The sequence below is a fragment of the Phoxinus phoxinus genome (genome assembly GCF_949152265.1).
Source record: "Phoxinus phoxinus genome assembly, chromosome: 7".
In the NCBI taxonomy this organism is placed as follows: Eukaryota; Metazoa; Chordata; class Actinopteri; order Cypriniformes; family Leuciscidae; genus Phoxinus; species Phoxinus phoxinus.
Window position 1 is genome coordinate 25630175 of NC_136882.1, and position 22102 is coordinate 25652276.

The window sequence follows — 22102 nt, forward strand, 5'->3', positions numbered from 1 at the left end:
TCTTTGATAACCTAGAGTGGTCATGCACGTGTGAGTGTGTGTGTGTGTGTGTGTGTGCGCGCGCGCGAGGAGGACCGTCAGAGCCCCTGAACAAGTCTGTGAGTGAGAGGGGGTGTGAATGAATATATAACATTTAACCTCTCTCTGCTTGTATTTTACTGAGCTCACATGACCTCAGGGTCAAAGGGTATCACCTTCCACTCCTCCATCAACATCAGCATGTGACACGCTCACACACTCCGAGACTCTGCCTTATGCAGGAAACCCTCCCACTTAATTATTTTGCCAGTTAAATGATGAAAAGAAAATGTAGCAAAACAAGATTTATTTTATAGGTATAACTTAAGAACACTGAAATAGTAAACTTTGGAAGAAAAAAAATATATGTATAATTATAACATTTATAAAAAAATAAAAACTTCTCAATTACTTCTCATGAGGGCAAATAATCTACAGTATATATTATATTTCACACACTGTAAATTAGCTACACCTCTGTGTGTGTTTGTCTCTCTCAAACAATTTATTTAATCTAATAAAAAAAACTCTGTGTAAATAAGTAAGTCTGTGCAAATATTTTGTCAAAGAAAGAATGACAGCAGGCAAGCCTGCACACCTGTATGGTTCCGCGCTGCACCTGAGTACGGATAGAACTACACACAGCAACACACACACCTGTGCCCTGACTGCAACCTCTCACTGTTACACACATACATGGATCAAAGAATGCTCTGCAACACTGCAACAGCCTGTTTTCACAACTTGCATCCAAACCAAACTTAAACTATCATTAGTTAGAGGGATGCTTTCAACAGTCAAAATCAGAGCTGTAAGTCTCAGAGTAAGGGCTGGCCGGCTTTTACAACAACAAAAACCATCCACACACACACACACACACACTACTTTCCCTATAATCATTAAAAGAGCGTGGGTGATGTCACAGAGACATTCTGTGTGCCTGTGAATACAGATTTGCTGCTGCATATCACAATGGGTCAAAACAAGTACAACACGGGTTTCTATTTTTTTTTTCAAAACAAATAATAATAATAAAAAAACCAGTCTTGTCATGTCACCACTATTGCACTGTTATTACAGTCATATTACTACACTCAATGTAGTAAGGTCCTGGCATGGTGTATGATACAATTAACACGTTGCATCTCATAAAATTACCCCCACAATTAACTGATAAATAAGCCCCATTAAAACTGAGTGTGTGTACTACAGCCTCTGGTCAGGAGATCTGAAGTGCAAGTCTTCATTTCCTGCAGGTTTACGTGTACACACTCTCAGTCATGAGCATACAAAGCATGACTGACTTAATGTATTCTTGCTTTTTTAACTAGTTGTTTAATTGTGTACACTTCACAATTTCACTTCTTTAGTGTGGTGACTTGTTTTTTCAAAACTCTCAGTACAGCTGACAGTATAAAAATTCAGCTTCTCCCCAAATCCAGCCCTGGACACACCAGAGAAACAATGTCACAATGCCCACATTTTCAACTGCCCACACAAAAAAAAATCCTCTCATCATATAATTCTCCATTCATTTATTTTTATTTTTAATTGCAAACAGTATTACAAGTGAATAGCCACAGAAGTATAAAAAAAACTGTAGGTGGAGATTGAGAACTGCTAGATTATATCTAAAAGAGCAAAAATAGATCTCACAATATATTTTGGTGTAGATGATAGATGCATATAAACTTAAAGTGTAAACTGCCTAAAATAACCTGCAAGTTAATTGATTACATATTTAGATGGCAATAGATCATGGGTATTCCGTCAGTGTAATGGAGTGGATTCATTTGAACTGTGTGTGGGATTCAGTTTTAAAGTGTTTCCAATAGTGAACTTCTTTGAAAATACAGAACTTACAGTAAGTTATAATATAACTACAATAGTCATGACTAAAATGTTTCTGTGCACTGAAAAAAAACAAGCAAAAATAAATATTGTAGCATCAGCACTGTCACTGAAACTGTGGGGCGTTTGAGTGGGTGCATTATGTGCCTGTTGATTAAACTGCAATGTTGCGAACATGATAAAGAGATCGTTGTGATTTACTTGTGGGGGTTTCCCTACGGTCCCAGGCAGGATCAACTCATGGGAAGAAAAACTGCCAGGAAATGTATTTTTAAAAAACACACACACACTTAGGAACTGATGTGAAAAGACACTCTGACCAACATTGCTTGGTATTGGGCTATTCATGACTACATTAATACAAAACAAATAGAAAAAAAAAAATAGAAAAAAAACCCTGATCAAAATGGGAACCATCTCCATATTGCAGGAAGAAGCAGACTAAGAATGTTGACTCTTACACTGACCTACACTGCTATTTTTTTGGTCAAGTGAATGTGCAATTATTATTTACGGTGGCACCTCAAATGTAAATTCTGAGTCAAATTAATATTTAGACTAATATTTTGTGCCTAGTCAGTCTATGCTACAATGGGTCTTTTTCATAATATAAGATTTCTGTCACAGGAGTAACACTGGTAAATGGTGTAATTTGTGTCACTTATTTTTTGTCAATGGCCATTAAACAACTCACTCCAAAATAACAAACTATGTTATTTAGGCAAAACCAGACATCATTTAGACCTGTACAACACAGAACTAAAAAAAAAGGTTAACATTGTCATATTTTAAACATTCTGTATTAAGCCACATTTATATAGGAGTGAGAAAAGTGAATAATCAGAAATATATATATAAAAAATACAGAATCTTGCAACTATAAAACAAAAGCTACACAACATGGCACATAAAACTAAGATTAGGTTGATATTTTGTATTAAAAAGATTAAAACTATTCTCTGAACTCACTTGACCTGTTTGGGCTCAAATTGAGCCTGGGTCGCTGCTGGGTTAACCTTTCATGACATCACATGACATGGACAGGCCTTTACATCAATCAACAAAATTAGGAGGTCAAAGCATCACGGTAATGACTTCATGACCTTTCTGCAAGTGACCTCTACATTAGACAGAACAAAACTACCCGAAGTGGCACTTTCCTTGAGGTACAGAAGATTAGCGATGAAATCGTGTTCAATGCAAGAAAAACGTCACCAAAACAACTTTAAGAACAGAGACTGAAAAAACACGGCGCTATTATAAGAACCGAGGTGCACACGCTGACAAAAAGGCCGACTGCTGACCCAAGATCCCTCTAAAGATGATTAGCTTTCGCTCTCTTTGCAATGGACATAAAAGTTTATTTTCCACTAACCCCTAACACAATTAATATAACGAATAATCGCATTTTACCATTACACAACCAGGCCTTAAATTATCTGACAATGCAACCTGGTTATGTAATTTCAATTTATAGGCCCGCTCGTATAAAAGTATGAATACGTGTCCATAACACTTACGTTAGTGTGATAACAAGGGTTTCAAATTGCTACGGGGAAATGTACGTGAGTTAAGTTGCAATAGCGCGGTACAGTATATCAAACACATTATAACGTGTTTTTTCGATCGAGAGATGATATTGTTCTACTAACGTTAACTGATCAAATCACTAACGTTAATCTCGTCTCCAAATCATATTTACTTTTGTGAGAGAGTTTGCGCTTTTTACACTTTAGATGGCAAATGTTTGCTATTTTAATACATTTACCATAACTTACACTCATACACACGCACAAAACAGTCATTTTCGTGGTAACTGTTAACTAACGTTAAACAAAACACGCTTTTATGAAAAATGCTACTTACCAAAAACACCCGAACGTTCATAATATTTGTAAATCCACAAAAAAAAGTTTGCAATTGCAAATTATGACGGCACACTGTTTTTATATAGTTTGTGCACAAAAGCGAGAGAGAAAAAGGCACTCTGGTCATCGTCGTTTTTTTCCGCTGAAAGAGGAACAAAAACTGTAGTAAAGAATAGGACAGTGTTGGTCGGTGTGGCATCCCGGTGTATCGCTCGCTGATAGGCTGTCGGGCTCGCCGGCCGTCTAGCTCACATCACCAATCCCGCTCAAACTTAACGTTTAAAAAATGCACAAAACCACCTCGCTCCAACAAACAACCCACGTCATTTTATTCGTCGTCGCCTGCGATAATTTTCCGAATTTTTTATTGATTTTTCAAATCATCCACGTAATTGTTGGATTTTTTCGAAAAAATAATACAAAATATATCGTTTCCACAGCGCGGCTCCAATCTGACGCCCCTTCTTGGCTGGAGATGCTAGCCGGATTAGCCTCCTAGCTCACTTCAGACTCCACTTCACTATTTGTTGTCACTACACATCGTCTTTTGTGTCCGCTGCATCCATCCACCGGGAAACAGCCGCCTAAAATTTGAGGTAGATTTCAGGAAAAAAAATCTCTCTTTGTTCTCTGGAAACAAAAAGAAAAAAAGTGTACCCTCGCTCAAATTACTGGACTACAGTACGGAGCCTCTCTAGGCAGCTGCTGTTGATATAGCTGCTCACTCGAAAATGGCGCCGAAAGCTCCAGTCTTCATTCAAATTGGCCGGAGCCTCCCCCTGCCCGCATTGGGCATGCCGGGACCTAGAGCACCGCGCAGGATTGGTCGAGACAAAATGCACCCTCAAACCGGCTAGCAACCCAAAACCCACGCACAATATCCTTACACGGCCAACAGAGCACGGTTTAACTGTAGCTTTGCCAGTCTGTGTTTGAAAAAGCGATTGTTATAGTGCAATCGCGCTCACACCATTGATAGTTTTAGGCGTACGTACGGTTATATGCAACATATAGCTTAGGGATTTCAATTGCTTCCAAAATCAGATAGCTTTCAACGCTGTCAAGGATGCATTCACCACATAAAACGTGATTTAACCCTAAAATGAACATGAAATTAATCGTCTGCTGAAGTATCGGTTTTCTAGTTACTATAGTGAGCGTTTTACCAAGCGAACAATCTTTATTTATTATTTCCCATCATTCGTGATTTTAAGAGGGAATAAACCGCTACTGGGTTCAGATTTCTTTTTGATGGCAAGTTTTGAAGGTGCGTGTACTGTTTCTATAAGAAGATGAATGCATGCATTGATTAAATGACCGGAACGTTAGTCGTGAAGGCGAAGCAAACGACCACAACACCGACTGCAAGTAGCTTGACAACAGACCCTGTGCTGCTTTACTACAGCAGCGAGAGCAACTGCGAGCTGCGTCACTCACACCACCAGCAGCGTGAAGGTTGATTGGGAGAAGAAAGAAACTGCGCTCCATCTGTCAAATCCGCCCCTTTCTGATGACTGCCGACTGCATCATTCGGATAATGACTTAAAATTTGGCACCGCTTTGTGACTATTTGACCAGCAAACCCAGATGATTCATTTAGGAATATCTGGTGGCTACGTGACTAAATTGCTTTCTAAACCTCAGCCTTATTTTGCAGGCATTAACTGCAACTGTAAACCAAGACAAAAGCTATCTACCACGTAGTACTTTTTCTATAGGCTATGTCAAAGAAAACATGATGGCTTTATTCCACAGCCATAATCTGCCCACCTTTTTAGCTATATTGGGTGACATCATTGCATCATGCATATTTCTTATTTTTAGACACACCCACATACTCACATATGTAGGAACACTCATGGCAGATAGCCTATTTCATGCTTGTTTATGTCAGCAGTGGCATGTGAGAGAAAGTGTAAGGTGTCATAAATGGATGTAGATGGGGAGGAAGTGACTCCTCGTTTTATTTAAAGATACACTGTAAAAGACAGGAAGTGTGTCAGCAGTAAAATAAAATAACATTAACTGTTCTATACTTATCTGCCATGGATGACTAGGCCGAACCCTACAACTCTGATCTGTGGCAACCTTATGTGAAACCTTATGGTCCTCTTTTTAAAGTAAAAACTTCTATGGACAATGGCATGCTCTTTGCATGCCGCTTGTAAATGTAACTTTATTTGAACATTTCTGCATCTTGAATTTCATGTTAGATACACCTTGAATTTGAATGGCCATTATTATTGTTATTATAATGCTATTATACCAATAACAAATCCTTTGTTTTAATTTTCTTTCTTTTTTGGCACACACAACTTTAGACCATTCGTGTTATTTCCACCCCACCACTTTGAACTGCAACAAAACCTCTGCGTATAAGTTGAAGCATGTCATAAGCTACTATTTTCCTCCCACCATCACAATAGGTGACTAAATATCTGAACATCACCCCCACCCAGAACATTTGTGTTTTCACCAAAGTTTCAGTCAAGACTCCGTCTTCTCCTTTCTTTTAATTTATCCACCAGACTGAAATTACTTAGTAGCCTACTTTAGGCTATTTAATAAAAACATATAGCCTAACTTTTCTCCTTCCTCACACCTGTCAGAGTAACAAACTTTACATGCATTGACCACAACAAATCATTCATTAACCTTTCATTGTAAGACAAAAAAAGGAAATTTGTTGTATTGTTTGTTCCTATGCTTTTAAAATGCTGAAAGAACATGCTTTGTGTTTTGATCCGTGACAGTTTTTTATAAGCTACTGTTTATATTTTATCAGCGGTGAAACTAATAACAAAGCGCACTGCAGGCAAGTCCAGACAAGCGCGTCAATCCTTACGGATGTCCCGCCCCTTAAAGGCAGTCCTCCGATGATGTAACTCTTTCCAAATATAGCGTGTTGCCGAAGCAACCGTGCCACGCCATTGGTGCAGCGCTCTGTCAGTATTGCAGCGTCATCAAGCTAGTGTTATTATTGTAAACAGGGTGCTTACTTTCCACGGGCTCTCGGGTCCCGAGCCTTTGCTACGCGCTTCTTTGTTCACTACATGAGAAGATCAACACAACAATAGACTACTTACGAAAAGACGTTGTAAACGGTTTGGACTTCCTGCAATCGTCAATGAACAAAACAAATAAAAACTGAGTGGTCTAGTTTAACACGGTTCTCAATCAAACCTGTTAGACACTTTAAATGAGACGTCTATCTTCGAAGACAGCCGGTAACTTGTGCGTACACAAAAATGTTGTTAAAGTTTTGACAAGCAGCGCGTTTTTTAGAATGAATCTAACGTTGTTCAGTTTGCACAGTAACGTTCAATTCACGGAACGCTAGAAGTGAACAACTTTTTAGAACACCCACATGATGTAAAAGCAACAGTCCGGTTGAGTCAAAAACTTTCGACAGTAGGCTAGCCTAGTTCGACGCCGATAGCTTGTTGTCGAATGTTGCCACTCCTGCGCATAAAGAGCTTGTGTCATTGTTTCAACAAGAAGCACATTTCATTTTTCCCTTTTAGTCTTGTTATGCCACTGAATTTCTACCAAACAAAATTAAAAAAAAAAAAATATCAAAAGAGCCTAGTTACTCCAATTCCCAATGCGACGAGACTGATCAGAAGCTACATCAAAGTCGATATGAATGGCACTTACCCAAAGCTCTAGGGGAAATTGAGGATGTGTATGAAGACATCACTTGACTCTATAGTGGGATGTTAATAAGTATAGCCTACTGAAGCACGTTAACTGGTTAATTTCAGTTCCCACAACAGTTTCACCTTATTTACTAGTAGCCTACCGTTTCACAAGGTATCGAGGAAGTTCTTTTGTTCCAGTATTTATGCACAGCGTCAAAGTTGCGCGTTGAGGAGGCGGAGCGGTAGCGCTGCGCGAGAGGAAGAAAAAAAGACCAAGCGCCAGCGCTCGACCTTAGATACTCAAGACTCAAACCCTACGACCCACACTGGATCAGATTAGGTCACGTGCTGGCTGCAGAGCGGCGACCGAGTTGGGTGTCATAACTGCAAACTATCTTGATCTCGACGACATGATGAGACCGGTGTTCCACAGCATGCGCGAACCAAGATGCCAAGTGTCTTATTATGATCTGCTCAAGTGCACGTTCACAGATGACTCTTATTGCTGAGTCTCCTTCCAATGTGATATTTGATTGAATTTATGATAGAGGTAAGAAACTTCCATCATGAACAGATTTGAGATTTCTTCGAACTGATAGCCTACGATAACAAAAACAACACCAACAAAAATCAGAGTAGCCAAAGTATTTTGGTGCATTTTATTTCAGTAGCCTAAATACAATTGCATTGTTTAGTTTCAAAGTGTGAGGTGGCTGTGGATGTATCCCCCCCCACACACACCTTTCTTTCTGTGTTTGCAGTATACCTGCAGATAATTTGAGGATATTTGTGTTTTATGGGGAAGCAAAGTATAAAGAGAGAACTTACTGTGATTTGAACCAGCTGCCTTCTGCTATTGGCTGTGCATTCAACTGCATTAGAGCATCTAAACCTGTCAAATATCATCTGTTGAGCCTCACTTTGGTTTGGATGCGTGGCACGAACGTTCAACAGTAAACAAAACTACTTAAGCACATGTGTTTTCTGTTTGAACAATTTCATTTTTAAACCTATAATGGTATACAAAGTTTAACATAGTTCATATTAAGGATCACATGTTTTTTTTTCCCTATAAGGCAAGTGAGCACTTTTCACCTTTAAGTAGTTTTGTGTCAAAATGCACTTATTAAAACAACTTTATGGTTATACAAAGACATTGACTTTAGGGTTAAAAGTAATCCAGCTGCTGTAAACTAACATGGGATTCGTACAACTAGCCTAATTCATGCAAAATATAGCTTACAATGTGCATATTTTATTTGAATAGTTTTATTTTGGATAGCACGTGGCGTTTAGGAAGTTAATTTGAAAGTGGGGCTATTTATAACAAGGAAAAACACACGGCCTGTTGACACAGCTGAGGTGAGGTTTTCAGCATTTTCCAACCTTCCTCTCACTCTCAACGAGCAAATCGCCATACAGGCGGACGATTATCACGTGTCTGTAAAGTGATTTTAGGATTTAGTAAAATATATAAACAGGTCAAAATAGCACGTAATCTGATAAAATAACAATTACCTAAACAATTCAGGCTAAAGGATTTAATATAGGCTATATGCCGTTCATCAGTGAAAGCAGTCAGATATTGTCTGATTTCGTTATTAGTATCGTTATTTTAGTGATGAATCAAAGCATTTTGACCAATTCCAAACACAATCGATCAATCTGCTGGAATTTCACAACGACTCGAGACGTAAAGTAATGAAAGTAAACATGAAAAATTGCGGGAAAAAAGTTTAAAGCAATAAAATAGTCTCTCTGCTAAAGAAAAGCACAATTCTTGGATTTCAACAACACAAATGAACAAATGAAAATGTAGAACAACGAATTAATTCATTCGACTTATTAATTTAGCCTGTTAACAAAACAAGCTGCATACGAATGGATAACGAATTTATTTCTATCCTTTCAGTACTAGTTTCATAATGTGGAAATAAAAAAATTTCACAAACAATTTTCATGTATGAAAATACATCAATCCATCATCACATACATATCGTAAAGCTGCTTATTTAAAAACGCGGATTATGTGATTTAAATAGGCTATAGGCTACATTTTGTAAAATGGCACAGTTTATAGCTATAACAGCTTTGTTACTTTTACAGCATTGCTACAACACAATAAGGTTAATTTTATATTGACAAAATTAATTTGACTTTATTATCACGGACGCCTCCGACTTTTTCATAGGCTATATCATAGCCTATACTTCACGATTACTCTTTACACTGAAACTAAAACGAGTTCGTATTATAATCGCGAAAACATTTTTTTACGACCAGTTAGTGAAAATTATGTTATCTGATAGATTGCGCTCTGTTTGACTCATCAAACCTCCTAATGTCAAAGCACGATATTTTCATCGTGTTAATCGAAAATGAAAATGAACGATTGGTGATTTTGTCATTTTATAGGTTGCCCGTCGTACTAGAATAGCTATAAATTCAGATGGACCTCAGGTAGTTTACATAATCCCCACATTAGAACAAGACATGTTAGCGCGTGACATTTAGTTGATGATGAACGTGATAAGATTGCATTGTTTAGACTGATGTGCTGGTGTATGTGCATTTCCCTCCTGTGTGTGTTCATGTGGCTATTGGCCTATGCAAGAATAAAACTAAAAACAAGTCCCCTGTAACATGCCACTATTTTCTTTCCAGCTATGTTAATGTGCAAGATGAGTTTGCTGTTTGCTTAATTTTGCATGTGTGTGGGAGGAGGTAAGGCTCAGATGCAAAATCGTTATTCTGATCTGCGCCTCCATCAACCAGTTTATAAAACAGCAACAAGTCAGATGTGGAGAATGAGTGAGCTGGAAATGTCACTGTGTGTGCATGCCTTGAAGTTTTTTCCAACCAGATTTCGTTGTCTGCCTCTTACAACACAAATGAAGTTTCTCAATAGGCTAATGGCGTCTGTGGAAGAAAGATAAATGAGCAGTGGATGAGAGGGAACAATACCTTCACTGTAAGAGTATCTTATAGACAGATTATTGCTGTTAAAGACATGTTAATCAGCATAATATTTTAGAATATTAAGAAATTATATGGTGTTAAAATTGTAATATAGCCTATTTTTTCTAAACTAAACTGTGATGGGCCTTTTGATTAAAAATGATTGGAGCATCACATACGATAACTGACTTTGCTATAAAATGAACTTCTCTTTTCTTCTTCGATGGTTAATTTCTTGTACAGCTGGGATGTCCTGGAGCCCCTGCTCCCCCTCCACCATGTCCTTGCTCAGCAGACCTTGCTGACCTGAATACCACAGACTTATGGCAGAACAGGGGGTCCCTGATTCTCAACCAGCAACACATGAATGCACACCCATAGATTGTGTCAATGCATGTCTTGGTTAGTTATTTTAATGAGTGACAAAAGTATAAAAAGACACATTTCCTTTGCTCTCACAATATAAAGTGAGACATGAAAAAAGAGTCACATTCTGACCAAGTAGCCTACAGACTCTACGAATAGCTCCTGAAAGGTTGCAACTTCTGGGTAGTTGGAATCTGAACTATTAGAATCTGTACACTCTAAACACAAATGGTGCTAAATAGCACTAAAAGTGGTTCATTGGCTCATAATCATAGGGGAACTACTTTCAGTGCCATATAGCACCTCACCTTTGTCAAATGGTGCTATGTAGAACCATAAGAGCACCCTAACCACCCCAAAGAATCGCTGAAGAACCAAACTGGGCTTAACAGGTTCTTAAAATTGCAGTGGTGCCATATAGCACTGCAAAGAACCCCTGAAGAACCACTTTTTTTAGAGTGTAGCATGTCTCATAGACAGTTCTCAAACACATTCTGTAACACACTCACACTTATTTATTGACATTATGTAAACCATATCTCTGTTCTATTTTTTTTTAGCATTTGTTTATTTATTGTAAATTATTTTACTTTGACCATTTTAATTTAATTTCTGTGTCTAAAATATTGTAGGCTATGTTTGAATTATTTGATGTTTTATGAAAATATGTAGCCATAAAGCTTTGTTCAATGTGATTGAGAAGACGTGAGAATTAGATCATTATGATTTATTTTGATTTCATTATGATTGTAACTTTCCAGCAGATAATCAGCAGTGCTAGGTGAATTCTGCCTGAGGGAGTTACATTATGCATTTTCAAGAGACTGGCGCCATCTTGAGGTGACTTATAGAAACATCAATTTTGTATAGAGCTTGGTGCGCCTATGTTTAGTTTGAGTTTTGATTTTTTGTGCTGAAAGTTGTTGATTATAAGTGTTGTCTATTGGTCATACATTTTTTGAAACATAGATTAACCCTCATGTTGTTTTCACAAAATGTGAAACTGTAAAACTTAGGCCACTGGCTTTACTCACCCAGCATATCATTGCTTCCTCAATTTTCTTTTGTTTAGAATTTTTGTGATTTTTTGTGATTTTGTCAAAATCATGACATTATCTTGTCACTAATTTCTTTATTTATTCATTCAGTTGAAGTTTTAGTTCAACATTTATAAGACATTTTAAATTGTAGGCCTAATAGTTTACACAGAAAATCCAGAAGGCTGTACCCAAAGTTAAACAGATTAATTTATGTTCTTTATACATTTATACTATTTTTGTCTTCTGTTTTGTTCCAGTACAAACGGTAAAATTATGCATTTATATAATTTAGTAATTTTAAGGCTGTATTAGCCTACATAGATTTTAAATCAGTAGTTATGCGAAATCCGGATGACTTTTAAATAAATAGCATATTACGAATTACATATGCAAAATAATTACAAAATATGTGAAGAATATCGATAAATATCTTACAACTGTATTTTTTAATGATGCTTAAAAATGCTACTGTGTCTTTAAGGAATTCTGTAAGACTGTACCATTCTGAGAGAGGGGTGGCTGTGTAGACGCAATTTCAAATGAGGTGTTGTTCTGTCTTCACATTTGTTAGACTTTTTGAATAATATTTATTTTTTATTTACTTTTGAGAAATATATTGTGTTGCACAGCCAGGCTATTATGTTATATTTATGAAACATAAATCTTGTATGTTTCACACACCTATTTGAACTGTACACAAATGTTTGCCGCCATTTTTCTAGAGGCAGAATATCTACTCACCGGTCTTGCGCGTTTACATTATACATATCAGAAAACCTGTTGTTACAGTTTAACGTTTCAACTCAATCCTTGAAATGACCACTAAAAAGAAACGCTCTCCGCACACCGACAACGACAGCTGGGTTGTCATTGCTCCAGGTACATTTACTAAATTTACACTGTTCCGTGTTACACACTTGTACTTTGAGAAAAGTTTTAACGTTATACTTTATAGGCTACACAGTTTTCAGTGCACATCTTTTTTTTTTTTACTGTGGCTTTATTATTATAAAAAATGTGTAAGTGTGCATTATTAATGTAAACGTTGGCGTAAGTGTAAGTTACATTTTTAGCCCACCTAAATCTACATGCAGTTCTGTTGCAGTTGATAAATCCATATTTAATTGAGTTTTGTGGCATGTTGCTTCACTTTCAGATTCAGCACTGGACACAGGCAGACCCGAAGACAGTGATCCATCCTTCATCAAACTAAAGAATCCTGCTACAGGTGGCTTTTAGTGTTACAATATTACAATTTAATCACCTTAAACTGACAGTTTAGTGGATATATAACTTTATTTAGTCATCCTGTCTATCAGCTAAATAAACTGAAACTGACTGACAGTTCTGTCATTGTGAGTGCAGGAAGTTCTTCGCTGTACCTATTTAGCTGTGGTGATATCAGTGTTTATGAAGTTAAAGCCTTTTCTGAAGACTTTCGATCTTGGTTTATTGGACAGACAGTGCAAAGAGGTAAGCTCACCTTACAGAAAGTGAACTATCCATTCAATATGTGATTGTACTAGTTGTCTAGTAAATTGCTGATGCCATTTAAGTGAACTAACAGCTCTTCTATTCCTGTGTCCTCAGATGGTAGACTGCTGTATGTGACTTCCATTGATCCTTTATTTCTGATTTTGCCATACATTAGCAGTGTCGCCACCGAGGTAAACGATTAGTTGAAATGCAAATATGATAGTAAAAGTCAGTCTGTTGTTCACATGAGCTTCACGAGTAATGCTAGCACTCTTCTCGTAGGGAAAGTTCCAACCGGTGAAGCAGATGGTGATGGATGAGGATTACCCTGGATGCACAAGACTTCTGCAATGCAAACAGGGACTGGACTCCCTTCATCATGTGGCTGATGAGAAAGGTGTGTGAGTCTGTAGGCATGTATATAGTGCCAGATCATGTACAGATACAGTATGATGTCCAAATTATGTGCCACATACAGGTGAAATATCAGACAAAAGTTAATTTATTTCAGTAATACAACTTAAAAGGTGAAACTAATATATGATATAGACTCATTACATGCAAAGTGAGATATGTCAAGCCTTTATTTGTTAAAGTTTTGATGATTATGGCTTACAGCTGTGAAAACCCCAAAAATTAGAAAATTATAGAATATTACATGAAAATAAAAATAAAATAAAAAAAGGATTTTAAATACAGAAATGTTGGCCCTCTGAAAAGTATACTCATGCATATGTACTCAGTACTTGGTTTGGGCCCCTTTTGCATTACTGCCTCAATGCGGCGTGACATGGATGCTATCAGCCTGTGGCACTGCTGAGGAAGCATGAAGTGCTCTAAAATGTCCTGGTAGACGGCTGTGTTGACTCTGGACTTAATAAAGCACAGTGGACCAAAGTCCTCTTTTCTGATGAGAGCAAATTTTGCATCTCATTTGGAAACCAAGGTCCCAGAGTCTAGATGAAGAATGGAGAGGCACACAATCCAAGATACTTGAAGTCCAGTGTGAAGTTTCCACAGTCTGTGTTGGTTTGGGGAGCCATGTCATCTGCTGGTGTTGGTCCACTGTGCTTTATTAAGTCCAGAGTCAACACAGCTGTCTACCAGGACATTTTAAAGCACTTCATGATTCCTTCAGCAGACAAGCTTTATGGAGATGCTGACTTCATTTTCCAGCAGGACTTGGCACCTGCCCACACTGCCAAAAGAACCAAAACCTGGTTCAATGACCATGGGATTACTGTGCTTGATAGGTCAGCAAACTCGCCTGACCTGAACCCCCATAGAGAATCAATGGGGCATTGCCAAGAGAAAGATGAGAGACATGAGACCGAACAATGCAGAAGAGCTGAAGGCCGCTACTGAAGCATCCTGGTCTCCCATAACACCTCAGCAGTGCCACAGGCTGATAGCATCCAGGCCACGCTGCATTGAGGCAGTAATTCATGCAAAACCAAGTACTGAGTACATGCATGAGTATACTTTTCAGAGGGCCGACATTTCTGTATTTAAAATCCTTTTTTTTTTTTTTTTTTTTTTTCATGTAATATTAAAATTTTCTGAGATTTTGAATTTGGGGTTTTCATAAGCTGTAAGCCATAATCATCAAATTTATAAAAAATAAAGGCTTGACATATCTCACTTTGCATGTAATGAGTCTATATAATACATTAGTTTCACCTTTTAAGTTGAATTACTGAAATAAATGAACCTTTGCACGATATTCAGATTTTTCGAGTTTCACCTGTATATAAATTGAATCCTGTTTTTCAGAGGGTGGTGGTCAGAAGTTTCACAGATATAACCATGAGAAGACCTTGGAGTGGCTTAAGAAAAAGGTTCAAGCAATTTTTTACTTTTATGATAAAAAAACCCATTTCGATTAGGGCTGTCACGATATCTTGATTAAATTCGAGTACTCTATTTTAAAAAATTTACCTGTGTTGAATATCCAGCAAAATACCGGAAGTGGCACATTTCACAGACGAGAATCCATGAACCGCATTAATAGACCGTATTCTAAGGCTACACGATGTAAAAACCATACTATAGCATAGTGCTATTTTTGAATTCACAAAGACTGCGATTCGGTTAAATAAATATATATTAATAATAATATATTATAATATTGTAATATATATATATATATATATATATATATATATATATATATATACTCACATACACACAATATATGCCTTGTGGGTTTAACCTGTATATGCTGTGAGTTTGGGAGCGTTCATCTGAGAACGCAATGTGAGAGTGCCATTTCATCAGATTTGTAAGGTAAGCCAACACAGGAGAATACATCAATATGTTTCTAAATATGCAAACTCTCCATCGCTATTTCAAAATAAAAGTTGAAACCCTCGCTCTGAGTTTGCATGTTGTGATGTCCACATTCTCTTTCAAGAAATTACAGTGGCTGTAGCATTTATAAGATGATTATTTTGTTCTATAAAACCATATGTTCACTTGCTTTTGACACTTTATTTGAACCAAATATTATTGCTTCATTGTTATTATATGTATTTTAAGTCATTTTAAAGGCTTATTTTAAATCATTTTAAAGGTCTATTTTTATTACCACAAAAGTATCTGATTACTCGTCAAAAATAATCACTTAACAAATTACTTGATTAACAAAATAATAATTTGTGACAGCCCTAATTACAATGCTAAGAAATTTCATCCTAACCTTAACCCTATTTGAAAGGAATTTTGAAAAATTCTTTCAGGTTCAGCGGACAGTAAGCACACTCAAAAAGAGCAACATATCTGTGGGTGGAGGAGTGAAGTCCAGCACATTTGTCAGAGTCAAACAGGAAGATGCTACTGAAGGTAAAAAAAGGATGAATGAATAGAGACGGATCATGCTTGTATGCATTGTCTTGCTAATATAATGGTATTTGTTATCCTTTTAGAGGACTACCTCCGTTACGCACATGGTCTCATATCAGAGTACATTAGTGAAGACCTGAGCAAAGATCTCCTCAAGTATTTGCAGTATGTACACATAACCTTACAAACTTGTCCTCACAAACAACATTGCCAGACTGTCATTCACATTTTTACCTTGTTATCCATAGTCACATTTAGTCTCTCATGTTACAAGGTTGCCAGAGATATCCAGCCCTAAAGAGACAGAGCCCCCTTCTAAGGTAATCTTACTCCGTGAAATACCAAATATTTTCATGTTACCGCCATGCTTGAATTCTAATATTTAAATTATGTCTGGTTGCGCTTTACTTGATTTTATGCAATGTTAACCATATCTGCTTGTAATTGTGTTCTGATTTGTTTTCTGATTTCTATTTCTTCTCAAACTCAGTCAGCTTTTGTCATTGCTTCGAGAAGCTTCATAAATGCTTTGTTTCTGGATGCAGTTAGTGGAATGGGTGTAGCAGTTCACTTTGATTCAAAAAGATCTTTTGGTGGCCTGGTTTTTCTGACTGCTGTCTTGCTTTTGATAGAAACGGAAACTGTCAGATAAACCAGTAGAGGCCGGAGAAGACTACACCAAGTTCAACAGTGGTGATTTTGCACGAAAAGTGAGTTAGAATAACAAACAATGTGGTGATGGGATTAATGATGCACATTGAAAGTAATGGAATGACGCACTACTGCAAAACTATCTTTTTCTCTCTGTCTATGCCTAAAAAAATCATTCAGCAGTTCATGCTTCAAATATGATTTGTTCTAAATGTATGTTTTCTGATTAATTTTAGCTACTGTACAACAGTTTTGATAATTGTAATATTTTAAATATGGTCTATGTTATCTCAGCCACCAAAGAAGATGACTGCAGCTCAGAAGAGTCTTGCCAAAGTAGACAAAACTGGGATGAAGAGCATGGCAGCGTTCTTCAGTCCCAAAGTCAAACAAGAGAAGAACTGAGTGTTAGTGTGAGTGTCAAAACATTTTTGTTAATAAAGTTATTAGAAAATAAATTCTGCTCTATTTCATTTTTTTTTTTTTGCTTCTCACCATGTGCTGTGATATACAATATGATAATGATATACAATACAGTTCAAAAGTTTGTGTGGTCGGTAAGATTTGTTTATGTATTTGAAAGTCTCTTATCCTCACCAAGACTTTAAAAAAATAAAGTGAACCATAATATAGCTGAAAAAGTATTACAATTTAAAACAACTGTTTTACATTTTAATATATTTAAAAATGTAATTTATTCCTGTAATGCAAATCAGAATTTTTTGCAGCAATTACTCCAAATGTCAGTGTCACATGATTCTTATAATATGCTGATTTGCTGCTAAAGATACATATTTTAATATTCTCAGTGTTGAAAACAGTTGTGCTGCTAAATATTTTTGTTTTTTCTGGATTTTTTTAATGAATAAAGTTAAAAATAACAGCATTTATTTGAAATAACAATTTGTTGTAATAATGTAACCTTTGTCACTTTTGATCAATTTAATACAATTCTAAATATAGCATTAAATTATTTTTTAAAAATCGTACTAACCCCAGATATTTAAACAGTAAGTGTATATAATGTAATATAACACATTCTTGTTTGGCCCATAATGTAGGATAACTTCAGATCTATGTGGTTAACTTCCTTCAACTTTATTCTCTATTATTGATAAAACAGTCATTGCACCTGGTTTGGTGTTGGTATTTTGATCTTAGTTTTTATAGTGTGAAAGGGTAATACCCGATTCCTGCTTCCTTTTTTCAAAAAAAGAAACCTGACCTATTTAGCTCTGGATTCAAACACATGTGTCTAGTTCCTCTTTATAGGTTTTAATGCTCAATGCTACAAATCATCATAAACAATCATAAAAAAAGAACGTACAAACCTACCAACGAAAAGCACCTACTACCAGTTTGAGGGATGTCATACAAAGAAAGACTACAGTAAAAAAGTGTAACTGTTAATGTTGTCTTAGTTGTCAAATTGTTTTAGTTTTGCATTTGGCTAATAAAGTCTGCTCACCTATCGTAACTAGGCAGTAAATAGCTGTCCCCCTGGCCTCGATGTGTTCTGGGTCATTCATATGTCTGATTATCTGACTGGTTCATCAGACAGGTGATCCTCAGATCCGAGTTATTGGGATAAGGAAATTCCAGTTGCTCTGTCTGGAATCAGTGCGTAGGATGATTGTTCCACGTCAAGCAGAATGGTTACGCTCTGCTGATTGCTTTGTGTTTGCCATGGAGAGCTACTGAAAAAGAGATTCTAATCTGCTGTGGATTATTTATGAAGCTTGGACAGTGAGTAAGCACTGACATGTCACCGAGCTCACGTCCTCTACTAGGCCCAGCTTCTTGATCACACAACAGTGAGCATTCAGTTGTCCTCTGGGCACAAACAGTGGAATAACAGTGTTGATTAGGCAGCTAGTCTTTCTTCTTGAGCTTGGGTTTAAAGCGCAGAGTCTGAAAGGCACTCTCTACCACTTTTGGCAGGTGGATAGGGTTTCGTTGCAGACATCTCCTGCTGCTTGTGCTTCCCGTGTGTCCCTTCCGCTGGGCTGCTTGCCCATGACTGATATCTGAATTCTTGGGCTGTGACTCCGTCATGGAGATTCGACGAGGGTCCCGAAGCACCCAGTTTGAGTGAAGGTCATGCTCACTGGTACTGGTTGCCACTAGAACACATTAAAATTGGAGGAGGGATATAATCAGACATGAAACAATAAAAACAAACACAAACAAAGATGGCTTTACCATTAAGGGAAAAATATAAACTTTTTGTTTTTGTTTCCTGAAGGTTCACAAAGTGCAATATAAAAGTCAAATATACTTTCTATTAAGATCTATAAAGTACAACATCCCGCAACTTCATCGTCCATGCTGCCTTTAGAGTACTTTGGTTAGATTAATTTGAATGTAAAGATAGTCTCATAAAGTTCCATACACACCTATGAAGTCCACATCTGCATGCCCGTTGTCCACATGTGGTTTTCGACTGGGTTCTGGGTCACAGCTTGCAATGACTGCATCAAAGAACTGGAGTGTGTCTTCCTCATTTGGGATTGGTGGAGCAGAAGGTTCAGGCCGTGAAGTCTTTGAAATACAAAAGATGATGTGTGTATTATGATTGGAAGTTGCATTGCTGATTCAAACAGTATTTCCTTAGCATAGGTTTCTTCAAGGTTTTTGTTATTCTTAGAACTACTGATAAAGGATTAAACTAAAACTATACCTCATTATAATTAAAAGCCTGTTCACACAATCCCACTTTTCAAACTGAATTATCAAAGATTTTCCTTACAATATTAAACCTATAGCATTCACACAAATTTTAGGGAACTGCAAAGCGGGAGCAACATTCTCCTAATCCCTATTGTATTGAAATATTCTGAATATTAAACCTTCTCATGGTTATATTATGAATGAATATCTTTAACTAAATAATGCAAACTAAGATTGAACTTTAAAAAAAAAAATGTATCTTCATATTTTAACGCAGATGACAAAGTGAAGAACACGTTTATGGCCCTTTAATAGGCATATATTTCACAACTTACCTTACTTTGCCCTAAAGTAATGTTCACTACTTCTTCCGTAAGGCTTAAACATACTCAACATACAGTATAAACCTTGCCATGTTGCATCTCACCTGTGCAGCTCTGTTTTGCGGTGGCCGAGGTGCGGGGTTCTTCTTGCGGGACGCGGTCTCTTTCCGCTCGCTGTTGTTGAGGTCATTGATGCTCTTGGTGTACTGACGCCTGAGAGCGACCAGTTCCTGTAAGTACTCTAAGCAGTTCTGGTTCTGGGAATAGAGCCATACTCGGTCCTCTCGACTCTGGTAGTAGTACAGGGCCGTGCTGGAATGGACACTCACGGCGCTCACGCTCCTCTTCAGTGTGGAGTCCTGCTGCGCGCGACTGCTCTCCCCGACCACGAGCATCGACGTGCTCCGGACCAGTTTCACGGTGCACGCGCTGTGGTAATCCTCATTGGACCTGAACCTGTCCCGTGAGCGAGTTCCAAGATGGTTCGGACGGAAAACTGCGTTGATTTTCTTAAACATCACAGTCGGTGTCCGGGTGATGTCGTTTAGTGGTTAAATATCCGGGCTGACGACTGAAAGGATGCTGGTTCAAACCACACGAGGGTTCTATCATCATTGTGCCCCTGATCAAGACACTTTAGTGTTACTGTTAGTAGCGTACAATTAGTAACCTAAAATAAATGACTTATTAAGCTTGCTTGTTTAATCGGACTATTTAGGCCTATAATTATTTCCCTGAGCCTGTTCTGTTTCTCCACATCCCTCTCCAGTTTGCACCATGGGCGAAAACTTGACTTTATATCTTCATCACGAAATTCAGATCCAAGAGTTTGTTGGGCGAACACTTACTTTATATCTTCTTCATGAAATTCAGATCCAAGAGTTTGTTGGTTGATCTTGTCCATGGTGCTGAACTCCAAACGCATAAAGGACACATTACAGGCGATGGTGATGACCATTTCTCAGCCGTAAAGAAGACATGGTAGTTTTCTAACACAGCCATGGCAACGGTGCGCTTGTAACTCTACACTAACAAATTAATAATGAACCAACCTTGGACATATTGGGCTACACATGTGCTGGCCATCACAGTTACCCCTATGATGCTAACATTAGATGCATTTTCTGATGCATAAATTATTTAATCACAATGTATGTGTGCTCACTTAATTTTTAGGACGTTGCGGGCATAATGTAAATCGCCTATAAAAGATCTACTAAATTACAGTTTGATATTATTTTCTATTTACTTTCCTGCTAAATATCATATAAACCGGAACATTTAACATTGACTTTGTAACTGAATAGATAGTTAAATATTGAAAATGAAAAATAAACTTGTATTTGACCCACATAAGTATAAAAAAAGAACCCAATTTCTACCCAATTCATGGTTCCCATGCTGAATATGTCCGTTTTAGGTTGATGGAAAAAAATAACTTGTCGTGTTTCCTGATAATCTGCAAAAAAGAAAATTATTTATCAATACCATCACATTTTTGCAAAATGACCATAGATACATCTGAGATTAGATAGTATATAGGCTATGTCTCAGATAAATGATCAAAACTTGTTAAAAATATATATTATATTCAATTGTAAATAAATAAAAATCAAAAAAGTTATGACCACATGTGCTTTTGCAATGCTTTAACTAAATATAAGTTAAGCAATTTTCAACTTTTTTTTAGAAGTTAGTTATACAAGATTCATCTAATTTGTTTTAAGTCATTTTAATGTAATTTAAGTTGAAAAGACTTAAACATCCAAGTTGATTGTAATTTAAAACCTAAGGCAGCAGCTCTTTTTTTTATACAGTCTGGGAATATCCATGTGTTCATATTCAACTAATGAGTCAGACACTTGAGCTAGAGCCACTACGACGGGACAGCTAAAGTTTCTTCTAGTGAGGTATTGGGTGGATTCTGGGAGCTGTGTGGTCACCATAGAGAGTTTATTTTTTTTTAAATATTTTTAGTTGTTTATCTTTAACCCTTTCTCTGACCCTTTTAATTAAATGGGTTGTTTAAATGTTTTTAACACCTTAGCATACAGTTGGTATAGACTGCACCTTATTCTGGTCAAGAACCACCCGCTAAGACTGGAAACGACATGTATTTTGACATGTATGTAGTTTTTTTTCTTTTTTACATGTTTTTGGGTGGGTTGTTTGAAATAGATTAAAGCACAAGTAAACCAATAGGGGGAAAAAAAACTATTCATACAATGGAATGGCACTTTCAGTTTGCTATACACCTTATAATGGCAGAACATTTGATTGACTTTGTGATCCGAATTGCTGTCTGTCTAAAAGTAATACGTACTGATTAATTCACAGACATTACTCTAAAAACAAGTAAAATTCTTTTTGTGCCTTGTATGTTAAGTGCATACTGTGAG

At 37.0% G+C, this 22102-nt stretch overlaps 2 protein-coding genes across 3 annotated transcripts; one reads left to right on the plus strand and one right to left on the minus strand.

Annotated features, from left to right (window-relative positions):
* Window positions 1-12253: 12253 nt before the first annotated feature.
* On the plus strand, window positions 12254-17595 carry rnaseh2b (ribonuclease H2, subunit B). Of its 2 annotated transcripts, XM_079618245.1 has the most exons (12): window positions 12254-12286; window positions 12465-12621; window positions 12899-12970; window positions 13108-13215; window positions 13333-13409; window positions 13501-13615; window positions 14992-15056; window positions 15957-16059; window positions 16143-16224; window positions 16334-16379; window positions 16692-16769; window positions 17005-17595. In XM_079618245.1, the coding sequence occupies exons 2-12, from the start codon at window positions 12558-12560 to the stop codon at window positions 17113-17115; spliced, it is 921 nt and encodes a 306-aa protein (XP_079474371.1). In that variant the 5' UTR covers window positions 12254-12286; window positions 12465-12557; the 3' UTR covers window positions 17116-17595. The 2 variants fall into 2 exon arrangements, with proteins under 2 accessions (XP_079474371.1, XP_079474370.1); XM_079618244.1 differs by lacking the exon at window positions 12254-12286 and having other exon boundaries at window positions 12413-12621.
* A 171-nt stretch (window positions 17596-17766) lies between these two features.
* Window positions 17767-20701, minus strand: c9h13orf42 (chromosome 9 C13orf42 homolog). Its single transcript, XM_079618249.1, has 4 exons — window positions 20552-20701; window positions 19808-20325; window positions 19107-19251; window positions 17767-18833 (listed from the first exon to the last, which is right to left on the minus strand). Exons 2-4 carry the CDS (start codon window positions 20219-20221, stop codon window positions 18583-18585), a joined length of 810 nt encoding a protein of 269 aa, XP_079474375.1. The 5' UTR covers window positions 20222-20325; window positions 20552-20701; the 3' UTR covers window positions 17767-18582.
* Window positions 20702-22102: the final 1401 nt, after the last annotated feature.